Source organism: Lissotriton helveticus, chromosome 5_1 (genome assembly GCF_964261635.1).
Source record: "Lissotriton helveticus chromosome 5_1, aLisHel1.1, whole genome shotgun sequence".
Classification (NCBI taxonomy): Eukaryota; Metazoa; Chordata; class Amphibia; order Caudata; family Salamandridae; genus Lissotriton; species Lissotriton helveticus.
The window spans coordinates 382,633,769-382,650,978 of NC_136065.1; the positions used below are offsets into that span (position 1 = coordinate 382,633,769).

Genomic DNA, 17,210 nt, shown 5'->3' on the forward strand with positions numbered 1-17,210 from the left:
ATTCGTCTCTCAATTTTCCACAGTGTCAAAAGGGATGAAGAGAATTATATGCCAATAGTGGGAACTTCTTGGGGAAGAGCTGGATTTTCATGGAATTTACGCAGAGAAACCTATCTTAGCCCACACAAGATCACGGAACCTAGAAGAAATTCTAACATTACATCAAAAGAAGACTATCCCAAGAAAGACAGGCACGAAGAATAGCTACAACTGCACTCACTGTAACAACGTGGTAGAGGATGACACACTGTTCGAGCAGTAGCGCCCCCCCCCCCAAGCGCCTTGAGACCCTACGGGTAGGTAGTGCGCTCTACAAATGCCTTGATTGATTGATTGATTGACTAGTGCACCCCAGAACAGGAGAACAAATTAAACTCAGACACATGGCAGATGGCAATACTAAAAATGTTGTATATTCCATCAAATGTCCATGTTGTCTACTATATATAGGGAAGACAGAAAGAAAAATTAAGATTAGTCTAACTGAACATAAGAGTAAAATCAGAAATAAAAACACTACATCAAGCTTGGCCACTCATTGGGAGCAGTGTTAACATACAATAGCTCAACTAAAGTTCCAAATTATAGAACAAGTGTCTATTACAGAAGGCGCTGAAAATTCCTGAAAACTCTTGCAAAGAGAAGCATTTTGGATCAAAAAATTAAACACCCTCACGCCATTTGGTCTGAATGACAAGTTTGGAATAGCATGTTTTCTATAAGTTAGTCATTAAACCATCAGAGATGATTAGAAATATGTAGGGTTTACTTGAAACACTTTACACTTATAAAAAGGTATCAGTACACCCACACACAAGGGCATAATGTACTTATAACAACTATGATTAATATACAATGTATAATTGTCATGAGAAATGTCCTTCATTGTGATGGATAATATGTATATTCGAGTATGTTCTTTATGATTGTATATGTAATAGGAATATTCACAGAATGCCTGAACTGTCACAATAGTAAATGAAACACCCTAAATGTATACCATAAGAGAAATAACCTGATGAGCATACCCTTCGTATATGCCACATTTACAGTAGGAAGGTTGCTTGTTCAATGTAACATGTGATTAGTCAGCGTTATACAGTAATGCAGTTTTAGCTAGTGGAGGTTTTACATGTGAAGTCACAGAAAATGATGTTGGAATATCGACTGATTCGGCAATCTTTATGGTTCTATTCGTGGACGGGTCTTTATAGGTTGTTCAGTTGTCAACAGGATTGATTTATAAAGTTGCAATGTTGCACATTGAAGCCTTCTTTGGTTATCTTTTTCAAGATGGCGCTTAGACATGTGTTAATTCTGGTTATCGCAAGACTCACAAGATGAGCGTTGCATTTATACGCGTATTAGAGATGATGTAATAGATATATCAAGCTATTCGCCGACTTCCATTCGTGGTTGAAGGACGGATAAATCAAAATTACTCTGGTGCCAACGTAACAAGGTTATTGTAAATGTAAATGTACAGGAATTTATATAGCGCAAATCACCAAGCGGTTTCTAAGCGCTTGCTTAGGGAACCCGTCCTGGTATTCCCCTGTGAGATAACCCCAGCAGGGTATCCGCAAGGTGAAAGCCAGGCATCCCGCCGCGAGGGGCCGTTGTGGAGATTAAGCAAGCTATTGCCCAGAGTCTCAGAGTGTGAACCCTTGAATCGAGTAGGCACCGGAGCGAGAATTGTCGAGTCCATGGACATTTTAGGACTCAAGACCCCGCCGAGCCGGGAATTGAACCCTGGTCCCGGGCTGACCTCTGCTTCCAGGTCTGCCTCCTCTAACCAGTGAGCCCCACTTCTCCACTGACTTTCTCCATTCCAATATGGCGCAAAGTTTTTGTTGTTTCTTCAGGTATCGCGAGATCTCGCGGCGTTTTGATAACCTCTCTGCCAGGGAGGGATAGCAACGTCACAGGAATTCGGAGGTTTGATTGCACGGTGAACGCAAGTTGCGTCTTTTAAAGATTCAGGTATATTTTAGTCCAGTTGCCATGCTCCTTTGCCAAATTTTGTAACTAGTCGCCTTATCAACCTACTTAAAGATGGTTTGATGTTGTTTTTGATACAGCAAATGAAGGATTGTTCATGCTAATTCAGATTGAGCACGGGCACACACCATACAAGGTGTTTTTTGAGGTAGATAGTTCATTACTAAATCCGATGGTGACATGATGTTAAAAAATTAGGACAATAGAGTCATTCCGGTTGTTACCTCATGTCTTTCTAGGTATTAGGTGGTGTTAGCACTATCCATTTTGTAAGTTGCAAAAATATTCTGTTTGTAAGTATATACTATAAGCTTTGCATGTGGCATGTACACTTGATGTTCCATTCATGGTGGCTAGGTGGTGTAAACAATTTTTTAACAAAATGACAGTAGGTTTTTGTGCTAGGAGTGCATGTTGGCATTCATTAATGTGACATTGGCTAGCGGTGACATCACTTTGATAATTGACTAAATTGTGATAAAAACAGCATTGTTGATTTTTTTGTGTTGAGCTAACTTTGTACTTAAAAACTGTTTATTTTAAATAGGTTTTGCCCCTGACGAAGGGACAGTCATCCCGAAATGCATTGGGCTGCATCATACCTTCCTTCTATTGAATAGAATACATTTGTATTTTGCTCATAATTGATTGAAGAACGCTTTTTTAAAAATGTTTTGTTTTATTTAAAATTTGATGTGTAATTGTGTTTCATACACACATAAAAAGCACAGAGTAAAAATAAATATACTCTTCAGCACAAATCTAACAAACTGGTCAAACACAATTCATTTAAATTGTTGACTTAATGTCACTATAGCTAAAGTGCACGCTCAAGTCGAAGTCGCCTTAGGGACTCGCCATCTTTTGCTAGTTATTCCATATGCTAGGCAGTCATTTCACAAGTGTGGCATGCTGATCAACCTGCTTTGTTGAACTTGAGTTATCTGAATTATAAGGGAGTGTGCAATCCATTCACTATTTCCTGGGGTAAATGTATGACATTGTTCTGCATTCTGTCCATCATTTGTTCTTTATTGCATTTGTCCCCCCGAGTGGGATGGGTATGCCCAGACGTGCGTCCCGTGCTCTCAATGTGACTGGAGTCCAGCTATCCTGGCTGATGAGGAGTGAAACCCCGAAACTGGTCCTAGAATGCTTGTTTCCAGTCCAGGGAGGACCTGGCCTGGCAGTTCAGGCTAGACTGTTCCCATTGAGCGGGGGGTCAAGACTGATTTGCATATGGCTGGGTTCAAACTGGAATGGCATGGTGAGCAAAACAACTATAGATTTAGACCCAGATCTCTGTACTGTGGTGAATTTATGACATTGTTCTGCATGCTGTCCATCAATTGTTCTTTTTGCATTTGTCACCCCCAGTAGGATGGGTATGCCCAGACATGGGTCCCGTGCTCTCCATGTCACTGGAGTCAAGCTATCCTGGCTGATGAGGGGTGAAAGCCCAAAACCGGTCCTAGGATTCTTATTTCCAGTCCAGGGAGAACCACCTCAAAACTTCAGACACAACTTGCTATGCCACTGTAAAGGGCAATGCAGAACCCGCTGGCTAATGTGAGCGGATAAAATAGACTAGGGCTCTCCACCATGCAACGTCCTTGAGGGGGAGGCGTGTGAGTGGGTGTGTCATGGGGCGGGACCCAAAGAGGCAGGTAGTCTCTCAGTTAGTCATCAAAAACCGGAGCGGACCAGGCACCAAAAAAATAAATAAAATTACAGATTAGTGGATTTACAAAAATGGAGGAATGACAATGATTGTCAAAAGGGAAAACAGAAATGTCGTAGATCGAACCCTGCACCTTCTAAGTGGAAGTATTATGCTGTTAAAAGAGAGATAATCCAGTGTGCAGGTGTTATCCTAAGAAGAGGAAGGGGAAATATTGATTGCATCTGAAGGGAGAACAATATTGTAGTGCCCTTGGGCGGCGGAAGAGATATTGTAGCCCACATATTTTAGAAACACGATTCAAGCCAATATACCAAGGATACATAGAAACAGAACCCCGTGAACAGTTCAGACGGGGGACATGAAGAGCAACTTACAAATATAAGCCATGGAAAATACAAACAAGAAACATGAAAATTGCAAACAAGAAACAATTGAACGCACTGCTTCCACGTCCTTAATAAAAAATACTGCAAAATAAAAACAAAAGCACTAACATAGGCTTTGTAACACAAAAGGGAGTGTACATGTAAAGAGACCAAAGAAGTTTGTTCAGAAGTGCAATGAATTTACTCCACTCCTCCTTAGTGTTCAGTCCATTTCTTTTTGAGTCACACTTGTCTATCCATTTGTACTCCAGCCTCTGGATGACATGTCTCCATCTCTGGGGGAGGGATAGACCTTCTCAATAATTTGCCACCTTATGTTGTCTGCTGTGTAGTGCTTTTCCATGTAGTGTGAGACCATAGGAGCTGTCATAATCAAGCAGCAACACCTGCTTCTATGCTGTGATATACTGGCCTTGATTTGCCGTGATGTCTGTCCTACATAAATCAAATCTCAAGGGCGCCAAATACAGTAAATCACATTTGTTGAGGCACAGTTAGTGTGTTGCTGTAAGGTGGTGTGTATATGTCCGTGTGTGAAGGTCTTGGTGTTTGTAGTATACTGACATGAAACACAGTTCCCACAATTACAGTGGCCCTTTACGGGGCATAGGCCCCAGTCAGATAGAATGGTGTCAGTGGGTTTGGTGACATTGCAATTTGAATGAACAAGGTGACCCTTGATATGTTTGCCTTTCTTGTATGAAAACAAGGGAAGCTCCCTGAAAGCATTGATGGCTGTTAGAATGGGCCAATGTTTTTTGATGATCTTAACTATCTTGTTGGTTTCTGGACAGAATGTTGTGATGCATGCTATCTTGTCTGATATAGGTTTGGTCCTGGTCTGTAATATCCATTCCCTAGGGGGAAATCAAGCCCTTTTCATAAAAGGTTTCACAAGGGGCTTGGGGTTACCTCTTTCACATAGTTTCATGCTTTGTATGGCCCCTTCCCAAAATAAATCTTATATGAGAGTTCAGTTCCTGCACAAACTGAAGAACCCTCCACAGGGAAGGCCATCCTTCAAGGCCCTAGGGTGGAAACTTTTATATTGTAGCAGTGTGGTTCGTTCTGTGGATTTAGTGTAGAGGGAAAACATGAGGTCTTTGTCAATGTGTTTTATTTTGAGGTCCTGAAATGGAATGCTGTCATTGTGTGTGAATTTGAGATATGGTTAACTTTTGTTAAGGTATTGTATAAAATGTAATGGGTCTGATTAATGGACTCGCCATATCAAAAAGACATTGTCAATATATCTCTTCCAACATCAGATGTTACCGAAGAAGGGAGTTGTGATCAGTGGTGATAAAGTCATTCTCAAACTGGCCTACCAAACAAATTCGCAGAAATTGCCCCCATGGATGTCCCGTAGCACTGCTGATAATAATCCTGTTTAAACATAAAGTAGTTGGTGGTCAGGGCTATCTCTAGGAGTTCAGCTATAAACATTGTCGAGACATTCACTTGAGCAGATTGGATATTGAGGATACCTCTGATTACTTCAATGCTTTCTCACTGTGGGATGTTAGTATAAAGTGACTCTATATCTAGAGTCACGAATACTTCTTGCGTGGGTTCAAAGTCAAAAACTTCAATGAGATTGACCATGAATGTGCTGTCACGTACATATGTGGGTAGGAGTGGTGCATATTCATTGATGAAGATATTGATATCATTTCCAAGTGGCTACAAGATGGAGTCACATCCTAATAGTATAGTCCTGCCTGGGGGGTTAGTCACATTTTTGAGGATCTTAGGTAACGTCTAGAGTACTGGAGTCCTTGGAGACTTTTTATTCACAACTTCAAATCTGTGTTGAATAAGAAAGCCATGTTCCAATGCTCTGGTACTGGTCTCGAGGATTATCTGCTGATCTCATGGAGGGGGTTTGAGGAAAACTTTTTATAATGATCAGTGTTCGTAAGGTGTTTAGAGATTTCTGCCTCATATGTGTCTGTCTTGCATGATAATTCCCCCTCCTTTCGCCCCATGTTTAATTATAATGGACTTTTTCATTTTGAGTTTGTTAAGTCTCTATCTCTCCTGCAAGTGATGTTATATGGGGTAAAAGAAATGTTTGTCGAGAATGTTGATGTCATTCAGCACCACTTTCTTGAATGCTAGCATCTCAGCGGGCATTAATGCATTAGGTGGTGTAAATGATGAGTTAGCCCCTTGTTGGGAGGCTGAGGTTAATTGGGGGTGGCCTTGCCGTAGAAAAAAAGACTTCAACCTGATTCTTCTAAAAAAAATTAACATTTCTGATTGAAGCTTGAAGCAGTCTTTCTTTTCCGTTAAAAACAAATGACAAACTCTTGCTGAGTAAACATATCGCTTCTACTGAACAAAGTATCTGATTGACAGATTAAAGTTTGGAATACATTGGGAAGTGTTCCTCTGGTCCACCCTCCTATCAGACAAAACCTGTAGTGGTGACTCTGGGTCAGTTGGGTTTGTATATGTTGTGTATGTGTGGCCTAGTGTCCTTCTGGACCCCCACTTGTAGTTGCGCCTCCGAGTTTGGCGGTCGTCTGGGTATTGGTTCAATGACCTCCCTCAATTCCCTCTGTTGCCCCTGCCTCACTGTTGTGTCCTTGGTTGCCCGAGTCTCCACTAGTACCCTCCCCTGGATCCTCTGAGCCATCAGAGCTCCCAGACGACTCAGAGAAGGTGATTAGTCTTTGATCTTTGTACCTACCCCCAGTAACATGTCTACGAAGTAGCTGTGTCTGAGTACAGTAGTCATCAAGTAGATAGGCATATGCTTTCTTCTTGCTAAAGTTTGTTATATCCTTTTGGACCTTGTCAGCTTTTTTCTTTAGCTCTATGGTGTTAAATTCCGCAATAGTTTTGTTTAATTTCTCTAGGGCAAATTTAGTTTCTTCTAAGTTGTCACAACCCAGCAGCTCCTTTTCTAGCTCCACAATTTCTTCAAGCCCTGCCTTTCGGTTTTCTGTAGTATCCTGAAAAAGGGTCGATACGCCATCGAAAACAATAAAGAGACAGACCACAGTCAGTTGTACAGAACACATTGTGTATTTACCTTTTGTGTCAAGCTATGTGGAATAGTATTGGCTGTATCCTCAGAGAAAAAAAATCAATAATTCCAATCTACCATTTATACTCACATAATTGGTCACTGTGTTCTTTCATGGTTTTGGTTTACTTCACTTGGGGTGCTCCTTCAAATCTTCTAATCGCTCACTTTATTGTGAATGATATATTTTTTTATATTGTGTGGCTCAAAATAAACTTAGATTCTGTTAAATCAAATTGGAAAATGAAATACTGGTTGTTTGTCACTTGAATTTGAACAAACATCAAGCCTTTACAGAAAATGTGCCTGTTTCATTAGAAATTATTCTATGTAGATTAAGTCTCCATAGAATGTCTGTGTTATCACATTGTGTTTCTAAATGAATTCCATTTGAACGCTTGTTTTAGTTTTTTCATATCAAGCATTAACCACCTGAATGTTATGGGGTTTGAGGTCATCTAAATAGATCAATTGGGGAGAACAGTGTGGAAAGGGGACAGTATGGAGTAAGGTGAAGTTTAAGACCCATTTTCTATGACGCAGGACAAGAAAGTAGAATGACAATAGCAAAATTGTGTGTGGATCACAACAATGAGAAGTGAAGGTAAGGAGAGTGTAGATGTGAAGAAGGTGAGCGGCAAGAGAGAGAATTTCAGTCATGTAAGTAGCTTTATTCCATGAACCAAGATGAATAGCTTAAACTGAGAACTATTGCTTGCAGAAAGCCAACTTCACTGCTGTAAGGGCTGGTGAGGGAGCCCACATAGCATGCAGGTTGCACAATTGTTGACTTTGTCAAGGGAAGAGAATGCATATTTCAGGAGCCTTACTTACAGACTAACTTGCTTGTATCAAAAAAATGTTGAAGTACGTAGCAAATTTAAATTGAAGGTACGGATAAATATTTATGATAGTGGGCAGTTTATGTATACTTGCATTAGCTGCATAGCTGACAAGTTTCCCAAGTCCAGTGTAAAGAGCTACTCCTTTCCAGGTTTTTTCCAGTGAATTATGGGGCTTGTGGCCCTGTTTTGTAATGAAATAAACAAGTCCCAGAATTGAGAGACAAAACCTGGACTGGAGCAGCACATCACACATGGACCTTGGGAACATGGCAGGGATGTAGTTGTGATGCAGAAAAAAAGCAGTGTAGGTGAATTTTTGTGTCAAATAGAACTCTAAATCTTTAGCAGAAGGGCAAAAAGAAAGGACTCCAGGGGAAAAAGATAGGCAGAGTGATAGGTTGAAGGTGGAGGCGGGCATAAAAATTTAGTTTTTATATTCTATGAATTGAGGATAAAATAATGTAGAGTCTTGTGATTCATGAGAGCAGCAGGACAGATGAAGGTTGGAGTGTCAAGCTGAGGTGCGAAAGGGGGATAAGGGAAGATTTCGGTGTTGTTGCTTTAGAGGCAATAAGTCAAACAAGTAATTAGTCTCACCTACTGAGGCGGTGTACAGCTAGAAAAGTTGATCGGCCAAGCACTGCTTAATTTGAGCTGGTGGTTTCCGCTGCTTGGCACCAGCACTTAATTGTCAACACCAGCACTTATGACAGAGCACCACATGGTGGTACTGGTTGTCTAATTTAGAGCTGAGAAGAACAACAGTTGTTTATCAGTTTTCCGTTTGTTAATAGTTTGATATCTTGCCTAAAAAGGCATTACAAACAATTGACACTCGCAATACAGAAAAAACAAATCGCATTTAAAAATTTATACTTTTCCAATAAAATATTTTTGTTACTCATATACTTTACTCGCCCACATACATGTATTAAAAACCATCAACTATTCTTTTTACATATGGCCCTTCAATGTCTAAAAACATTAAAATCTCACCTATTTCAGAATAAAACAACAAGCTTTAACCCCCCTACCATGGGAACATTTTTTACATCTTATTTCCATACAGGGTTAACATTATCTTTGTGCAAAATACAATCCACTTGGGTGCAAACTGGAGCAATAGTTTCATGGATGCGAGTATCTTTATCTCTTGGGCAAGTAATCAAAAAAGACATTAGATAAAAGTTTCACCACATGCATAGAACATGTTTTAATATTAAAAATACTTAAATGGTGATAGAGGAGAAATTATAATTCAACACTCTTTTCTAGGTCATACGCCCTTAGATAAATGTGACATTAAAATTTCATACTAAAAATATTTGTTATTGAATGTGTAAACAGTCCTTTTTCCTTTGTGCAAAATTAGACAACAAAGTGCAAATACATAATACTATTAAGAAAGATTACCTTTCCTCACAACACCCTTTATTATATTGGAAATATAACTAAAACATAACGACCTCCATATACCCATTCCATATCCCTAATGAGGCAAGCTTTTTTTTCTTAATTAACTGGTCAAAGTCCACAGCCAAGAATTTCCCTTCTGCATGATACATGGGTATATTTTCAAATCCTAAAATTAGTTGCAGGAGAACCTTAGTATGTTGGATCTGAGTCGATCTGAAGGTCGGTAGCAACAACGTTCTTCTACTAGATGCAAAACTAGGACACATTATAAGTAAATGCAAAAAGGTCAGTGGTCCCTCTAAACAAAAGGGACACATAGCTTTATCCATCCTAGCTTGCTGAACCAGCTTCCATCATAAAAAAGCTGATACCTGCCCCAATCTAACCTTTAATGCCCACCTCCTTATATGGGTGCTCTTTATTTCCCACAGGTAAGGTTGAATATGCCCCCATACCTTATATCCTTTAAATGGCACAGGCTCGCTCTCTTATACAGGTCTTCTAAATTACTCCTCCTAAAGCCCTCCTTAACTACCTATCTCTGACAGCCATAGACGCCAATACCTCAGCACACAACCTCCACTGGTGGATAGCGAACTGCTCTGACGCACTCGTACCACTCATGACAGCACCTAGCAAGCAACAATCCAAGAAAGTCAACTGGTTCACTCTCGCCCTCCATGAGTCCAGACACACATGTAGATGGCTCAAGAAGAGATGGAGGAAAAACAATACACCGGAAACCCATGCAGCCTTCAAAGCCTCTACCTCTACAACCCTACACCTTCCTCAAAACGGCCCTTGAAATCCGAATCAATGCCAACGCATACAACAGAAAAGAACTCTTGCCATTGTCAAGGAGTTCTCCAAATCCCACAGTGAGACCACAGAAGTCCCACCCTCCCAAGACCTCTGCAACAAACTCGGCACCTACTTCCACCACAAGATCAAGCAGATCTATGATAGCTTTGACACCCAAGACTCACCCATCACTCCTGGCACCAACTCATGGGATGACGACGACCCTCAACAGATCCTGCTTAATGGGACTCTGCTCACCACAGATGATACCCTCATAACCAGCGGAAGCATTCACTCTGAAACCCCCTCCCACCCCTGCCTGCACTATATCTTCCACAGAGCTACCGCCACCATTGTCCCCCAACTATGTCATACCATCATCTGCTCCCTCAAACCCGCCACATTCCTTGATGACTGGAATCACGCCGCGATCAACCCCCTGTTGAAGAAACCATCCACCGACCCGACGGACCTCAACAACTTCAGACCCATCTCACTGCCCCCCTTCCCAGCTAAGGTCATCAAGAAGACCATCAACACCCAACTCTCCGAGTTCATTGAAGCTAACCACGTCCTGGACTCCTCTCAAAGGGCTTCCGAAGAAACCACAGCACTGAGACCAACCTCCTCTCCGCCACCAACGACATCTGCTCCCTCCTCGACCGGGAGGAAACAGCAGCCCTCATCCTCCTCGACTGCTTTCTACACCATCTCCCATCGTACCCTAATCACGAGACTCTATAACGCCGGCAGAACACAGCGAGTCATACTTCCCCTGTTCCTCTAGGAACCCACATAGATCAGCCGTAGAGTGCCTCAGGGCTCCTCCATGAGACCCACGCTTTACAACATCTACATGGCCCCGCTCGCAACCTTTGTCAGGAGCCAAGGACTCAACATCGTATCATAAGCCGATGGCACCCAGCTGATTCTCTCCCTCACTAACGAGCCCACCATCTCCGGAAACAATTTTCACAACACGATGAAGGGCGTCGCCATCTGGATGAGAGACAGCTGCCTCAATCTCAACTCGGACAAGAACGAACTCCTCATCCTGGGGCCCAATACCTATGCCTGAGAAGACTTGTGGTGGACACCCAAGCTAGGAATCCCCCCATCCACTAACCATGCACAAAATCTCTGCATTATACTGGACTCCTTGCTCACCATGAACCACTGGATCAACGCTGTCACTGCATCATGCTTCCAAACTCTTTGCCTGCTTCAGAAGACCTGCAGATGGATCCCCACTGAGGCCAGGAAGATGGTCACCCACGCACTCATCAGCAGCAGACTCGACTACAGCAACGCACTCTACGTAGGAGCCACCCAGAAACTCCTCAGGAAACTTCAGAACGTGCAGAATGCAGCAGTCAGACTGGTCCTCAACATCCCCTGCAGGACCCACATCTCCGAACACCTATGAGAACTCCACTGGCTCCCAGTCAACAAAAAAGTCACCTGCAAGCTTCTCACACACGCCTACAAAGCCCACCACAATTCCGGACCAGCATAACTGAACCAAACCTCTCATGCTATATTCCCACCAGACACCTCCGCTCCGCCCAACTGGCCCTCGCCACAGTCCCTCGGATCCACAAGACCAGGACCAGAGGAAGACCTTTCTCCTACCTCGCTGCCGAATTCTGGAACGCCATACCTCTCCACCGCAGGATCTCCTATTCTCTGGCACAATTCAGGAAGGATCGCAATACCTGGCTCTTTGAATGACCCACAGCACCTAGTCAGACCTGCAACCCCCAATGCCTTGTGAACCTCACGGGTGAGTAGCTGCGCTTAACAAGTACTGATTGATTCACTGATTTTAACGTATGCATGGAATCCGACGTTTGTAAAAACTGTATTGTGTTCATCTGGCCCTATGCTTATTACTTGTGATTTTGTTATTCTTTCAATTCTTCTTGTTTCCATTTTTTGTCTTTTCCATGTATAAATATAATCTGTCATGTAATATGCTATGATATGCATAATGGTCACATTGCTGTCCAGTCACTCATTGGGGTTTGCTCTTGATTTCACATAATTCCTTATATGACCACGTGATGTACTTATCACCTTTAAGTATGATATCCACTCTTATCTTTGTTCTTGGATACGGTTACTGATGTGCTTGGATATTCGTTATGTTGAATCTCTTTCTTTTTCTCTATGACCATGACCATATTTGCACCCTTCAAAAAAACATCTTCACTTCCGCTATTCAGTTTATATTTGTTTTCAACCCTTGTATAATACACACTGTTGCTTTTCCGGTACTTTCAATTATGTTTCACCATTCAGCCTTGAGAAAGCCCTAGGCTTGTACAACGAGTGTTGTGCGTCTTCACTCAATTAGTTACCCTGATCATAAGGACTCGTACATATCAACCTGTGTTAAAAAAAACAGGCACAGGCTTTTACCTCAGGAAATAAAGAAACTCCCACAGAAAATTAGAAGACCACGGATCTACTTTATTGGAATACAAAGCATATTTAAGCAACATCTCAGCTCTGTCCTTGCCCTAAAGCATGCACAAATTGGCACTCCCAGCACACTGATCACCCGTACTACTACACCTGCACAACCTGCCACAGTACAACCAGAAAGCTATTCTGTAACAAAAAGCATCTTGCATGTAAACAGAAGATTTCATATGTAGACTTCCACTAATGCAGGATTTCCAACCGCCTAAAAACTAATTGTGTTTTTTATTTTCAAAAAATGTAACTTAATAATTCAATCACTGTGAAACAATGACTTATTATACTGTAAGCTGTTTCAATGTTTGTATTGGCATTTGTGTTGCAATTAATGTAAATTATCAAGTAATCAATGCTATATTGTGTTATGGGATGTTATGTTATGTTACATGGATTTGTGCAGCATGCTAATCACCTGTGAGTGTATCCAGGCACTTGAGCAGGTGCGTAGCCTCTAGGCCTGGCAGAGTTAGTCGAAGAGTCAGGTCTTTAGCTTTTTGCGTGATTCAAGATCCGAGCAAGAGGCTCTGATCTGTTGAGGGAGGTCATTCCAGGTTTTGGGTGTGATATAAGAGAATGAGCGACCTCAAGTTCTGCCTTTGTGGATGCGGGGTGTGTGTGCAAGTGAGCGTGAGGCTGAGCATAGGTGTCTAGTTGACAGGTTAAGGTTCATACGGTTGTTTAGGTATGCTGGTCCCATGTAGTACAGTGCCTTGTATGCATGCATGAGGAGTTTGCATTAGCTGAGTTTGTGTATGGGGAGACAGGGGAGCTCTCTGAGGTGTGGAGAGATGTGAGTACTATGAGGGAGGTAGAGGATGAGTCTTGTTGCAGTAGTCGAGTCTACTAGTGATGAGTGCTTGTGTGGCAGTACGCTGATGTTCTGAGACACCCATTTGAAGATCTGGTGTAGCATGGGTTAGATGTGGAAACAGGAGAAGCTGACTGTTATGATATGTGCTGTCATATTGAGTTTATCATCCAGAATGATTCCCAGTTTTCTGACGTGGTCTGACGAGTCTTAGCTCTGGCACCACCAGGGTGAGTCACAGGGAGAGTTTTTGTTTCCAAAGACCATCACATCTGTCTTGTCATAGTTGAGCTTCAGTCAGTTGTTTCTCATCTATTCTGCTACCTTGATCATGCGGTTGGTGAAGTTGATTCTTGTTGTGGTTGTCTTGTTGGTTAGGGATAGGATGAATTGGATGTCATCGACTTAGGATCTGACGGTTATGTCTTAGAATCTGATGATGTTGGCGAGCAGAGTCATATAGATGTTGAACTAGGCAGGTCTGTGGGATGAGCCCTGAGGGACTCCACAGATCAGGTTCTTGGATTCTGATTTGTAGGATGGTAGTCTGACTCTCTGAGTTCTCCCTGTGAGGTGGGAGCCTATCCAGTTGAGGGGCACTCCTCGAATGCCGATATTGTGGAGTCTTTTGATGAACGTGTGGTGGGAGACTTGTCAAAGGGTGCAGAGAGGTCAAGCAGGATGAGGGGTGCAGTCACTTCTCGGTCCAATATGGTTCATATGTCGCATGGGGCTGCGATGAGTGCAGTTTCAGTGCAATGGTAACTTCTGAATCCTGATTGGGTGTGGTTTAGAAGGTGTTGTAGTTCAAAGTGGTTGGTGAGTTGTTTGTTGATAAGTAACATAATGTTAACACCTTAGGAGCTTCGTAAACAAACCTCCCCAGTGCTGCGCTGTCCATTATCCAGTGCTGAACTGGACGTCCAGCGGTCGCACGCAGCACTGGGGAGGTAGTGCCCGTGACGACCGTTGGCCGACGGCAGCACCTAAAGGGTTAATAAACTAAAGAACTAAGGCACAACAGGTAAGGAGCCTAATGATCTGCAAATCATGTTGCACAGGTGCAATCATTAGAACGTACATACAACTGAGGTGGTTAAATGACAAAAACATGAGCGCATGGGAGTCTGCTGGAGAAGATGGAGTTTTTTGGGTAGTATTTCTACCTGTCTGGCAGTTTCATCTGCAAACAACTTGTTACAGAACTTGTGCAATTGGAGAAAGTATTATTTGAAATTTGAGCTGAGTGGTATTACCACATGAAACCATGTGATAAGCTACTCATCCTTCATGTTCTTCCACCACGACCTCCACATAATGCAAATCCATGGGTTGCATTTTCAAAGTGTATATTCTCTTTTTAATTAATGTTATATTAATTGCAGTGCCTGATATATTAATTTTAGTGCTTGTAAATGCATTTCAACAGGTCACATTCAGTTGAAAACATGCCATCATCATTTCAATTGGATGTCATATAATTTAACCATGCTTCATATTTAATTCAATATGCCTAGGCATTTCATTACCTGTCTCATTTATCTCATATATTCTTCAACCACAGTCATATTCTTTTTAATGAACAACATATTCCTTTAGTCATGGGTCATAATCATTTAAAGAGTTGCCATATTAATTTCAACATGTGTCAAATTACTTTGAGAGCACTTCATATTCATTTCAACACTTAGCATAATCATTTAAAAACTCTTTAAACCCATTACATTAATGTATGTTATTTATTAATTTCGATATGTATCACATTTTTTACAATGCATGCCATAGTCGTTTCAACCAATGTCATACTTATTTCAGTGTAGGCCATGTACTTTTTATGAAAAGGTAAATGGCCGACAAGGAGATCATTTACAATAGGATTTAAATATTTGAAGTTAATTATAATGTTCTGAGCTATGACATGCAGAATTAGATCCAAAGGAATACATCAAAGGTAAAAACAATGATCTAAGAAAACCAAATAAAGACAAGGTTACATATTGTAAGATCCAAACTTTGTAATGATAAAAGCTATGAAATAAAGAGCACGTGATCAGCAAAACAACTATACATTCAACATGTCTGTCCACAATACATTTCTATTTATGCATTGACCATAGACCAGTGTATGGTAAGTCCATTCTTAATATGGAGTCAGTCCATTGTGCAAAGCAGGTGCTTTATGGATGTCGATCCCACAGTTAATTGTTGAAGAAGAAGTCAAAATTTCGGTCTCTATTTGTAAGTAATACGCAAGACCTTCTCCAGGACTGTTTTTGTGGTTGATTTGAGTTGACCCCTAATGGAAGGTTTCAATTTCCACAGGAGAGCTAGATCAAAAGTTATGTTGTATATAAAGTAATATTTCACCTGTGAGGCCGCAGTTCAATATAGAATAAAATTGGAAGGTTTTAGGTCTGTGAATAAACTTAAAGGGAATTACGGCTAGAAGACGGCAACATTCACATGTCACCACTTTGGGAATTATAATTAGCTTCAAATATTTGAAACCTGTTGTAAATGATCCCCTTGTTGGCCATTTTCAGTTTTTTAAAGCAGTGAGCATCCATAAGAAATTAACTAGTCTATGTTTGTTCCTATGTTGTGAGTATTAGTTTTCCCTTTTTCTTGAAAGTGAAATTCAAAACTTCCTAGACTAAGCCCTTATTCACAACTGCCCCTATCGATTTTTCCCCACATATTGTCTGCACTGAATTTCCATATTAAAATATTAAAGTTTTTACATTGTCTTGCTATTACAATTCCATAACGTCAGTGTTTTCTGCATTTGCTTCTCCTAGACTTATAACACCGATCACCAAGTTCCAGACAGTGCTGGTACTGCTACAGCCTTCCTCTGTGGGGTAAAGACAAACATGGGAACTCTTGGCATGAGTGCGGCTGCGGTGAAAGGTCAATGCAACACCACCAAAGGCAATGAGGTGGATTCAGTCCTCAAGTGGGCCAAAGCTGCAGGTCAGTAGAAAGTTGGATACTTGGCCCTTACTTCACCCCATGTTGCAAAGTCCAAAAAGTTGTCAAGCATCCTGGAGCCCTTTGATCAGAAGTAGTCTCACAAAGCAAAAACTCAGAAATGCAGTCCCATCTGAAGCATGCAAACCTGCACAATTAAATAATGCTACACAGTGCAAATTCATAGCATAACATAGCTTGTAAATATTGTGCCTTCACTCTGTTATAAGGGCATTTTTTGCTCAAAGGCTGCATGTGACAAAGACTCTTTATCCATGTCAGTTTGATGTTGTGACCATAGTTAATGATTCCATCACGATTTTCCTGGCATTATACCTGCTCTTTCAATCCTGCTATGGAATCCTCAAGGTCCCCACTTTTTGAACTCGTGCTCCAGAACCCTCAAGACTATGAATACAAATTAGGGGTCGATTACGATCTCGATCGGAAGGGCTCCGAACCGGATTTGGAATTGCCTTAACCAATTTGGAGCTCTTGTTTCCGACCGAATACTTCACTGTTCTGAACTACCGAGTACGGGGCCTGGAAAGCCTTAGCGCTGACTGAATCGGTTCCGGAAGGCAATTGGGGCGATATAGCCCTCCAAAGCTGATTCATACAGCTCTATAGAATAGGTTTTCCAAGCGAGCAAGTACGATGAATGATGCGGACAGCCTTTCAGATTCGGTTTGCCCGGATCAAAAAGGCTTCCGAAATCGGTCTATGGTGGCCCATAGCTGCCCCCCCCCTTCACCCGGGGCTCTCCGAATCAGACCCGTGG

At 41.7% G+C, this 17,210-nt stretch overlaps 1 protein-coding gene across 1 annotated transcript in view; it reads left to right on the forward strand.

Annotated features, from left to right (window-relative positions):
- LOC144754585 (alkaline phosphatase-like) overlaps positions 1-17,210 on the forward strand; it is a 232,990-nt gene that overhangs the window by 60,339 nt on the left and 155,441 nt on the right. Inside the window, exon 4 of the mRNA XM_078642552.1 lies at positions 16,258-16,432. Within this exon, the coding sequence (XP_078498678.1) occupies positions 16,258-16,432 (175 nt within the window). The remainder of the gene's footprint in view (positions 1-16,257; positions 16,433-17,210) is intronic.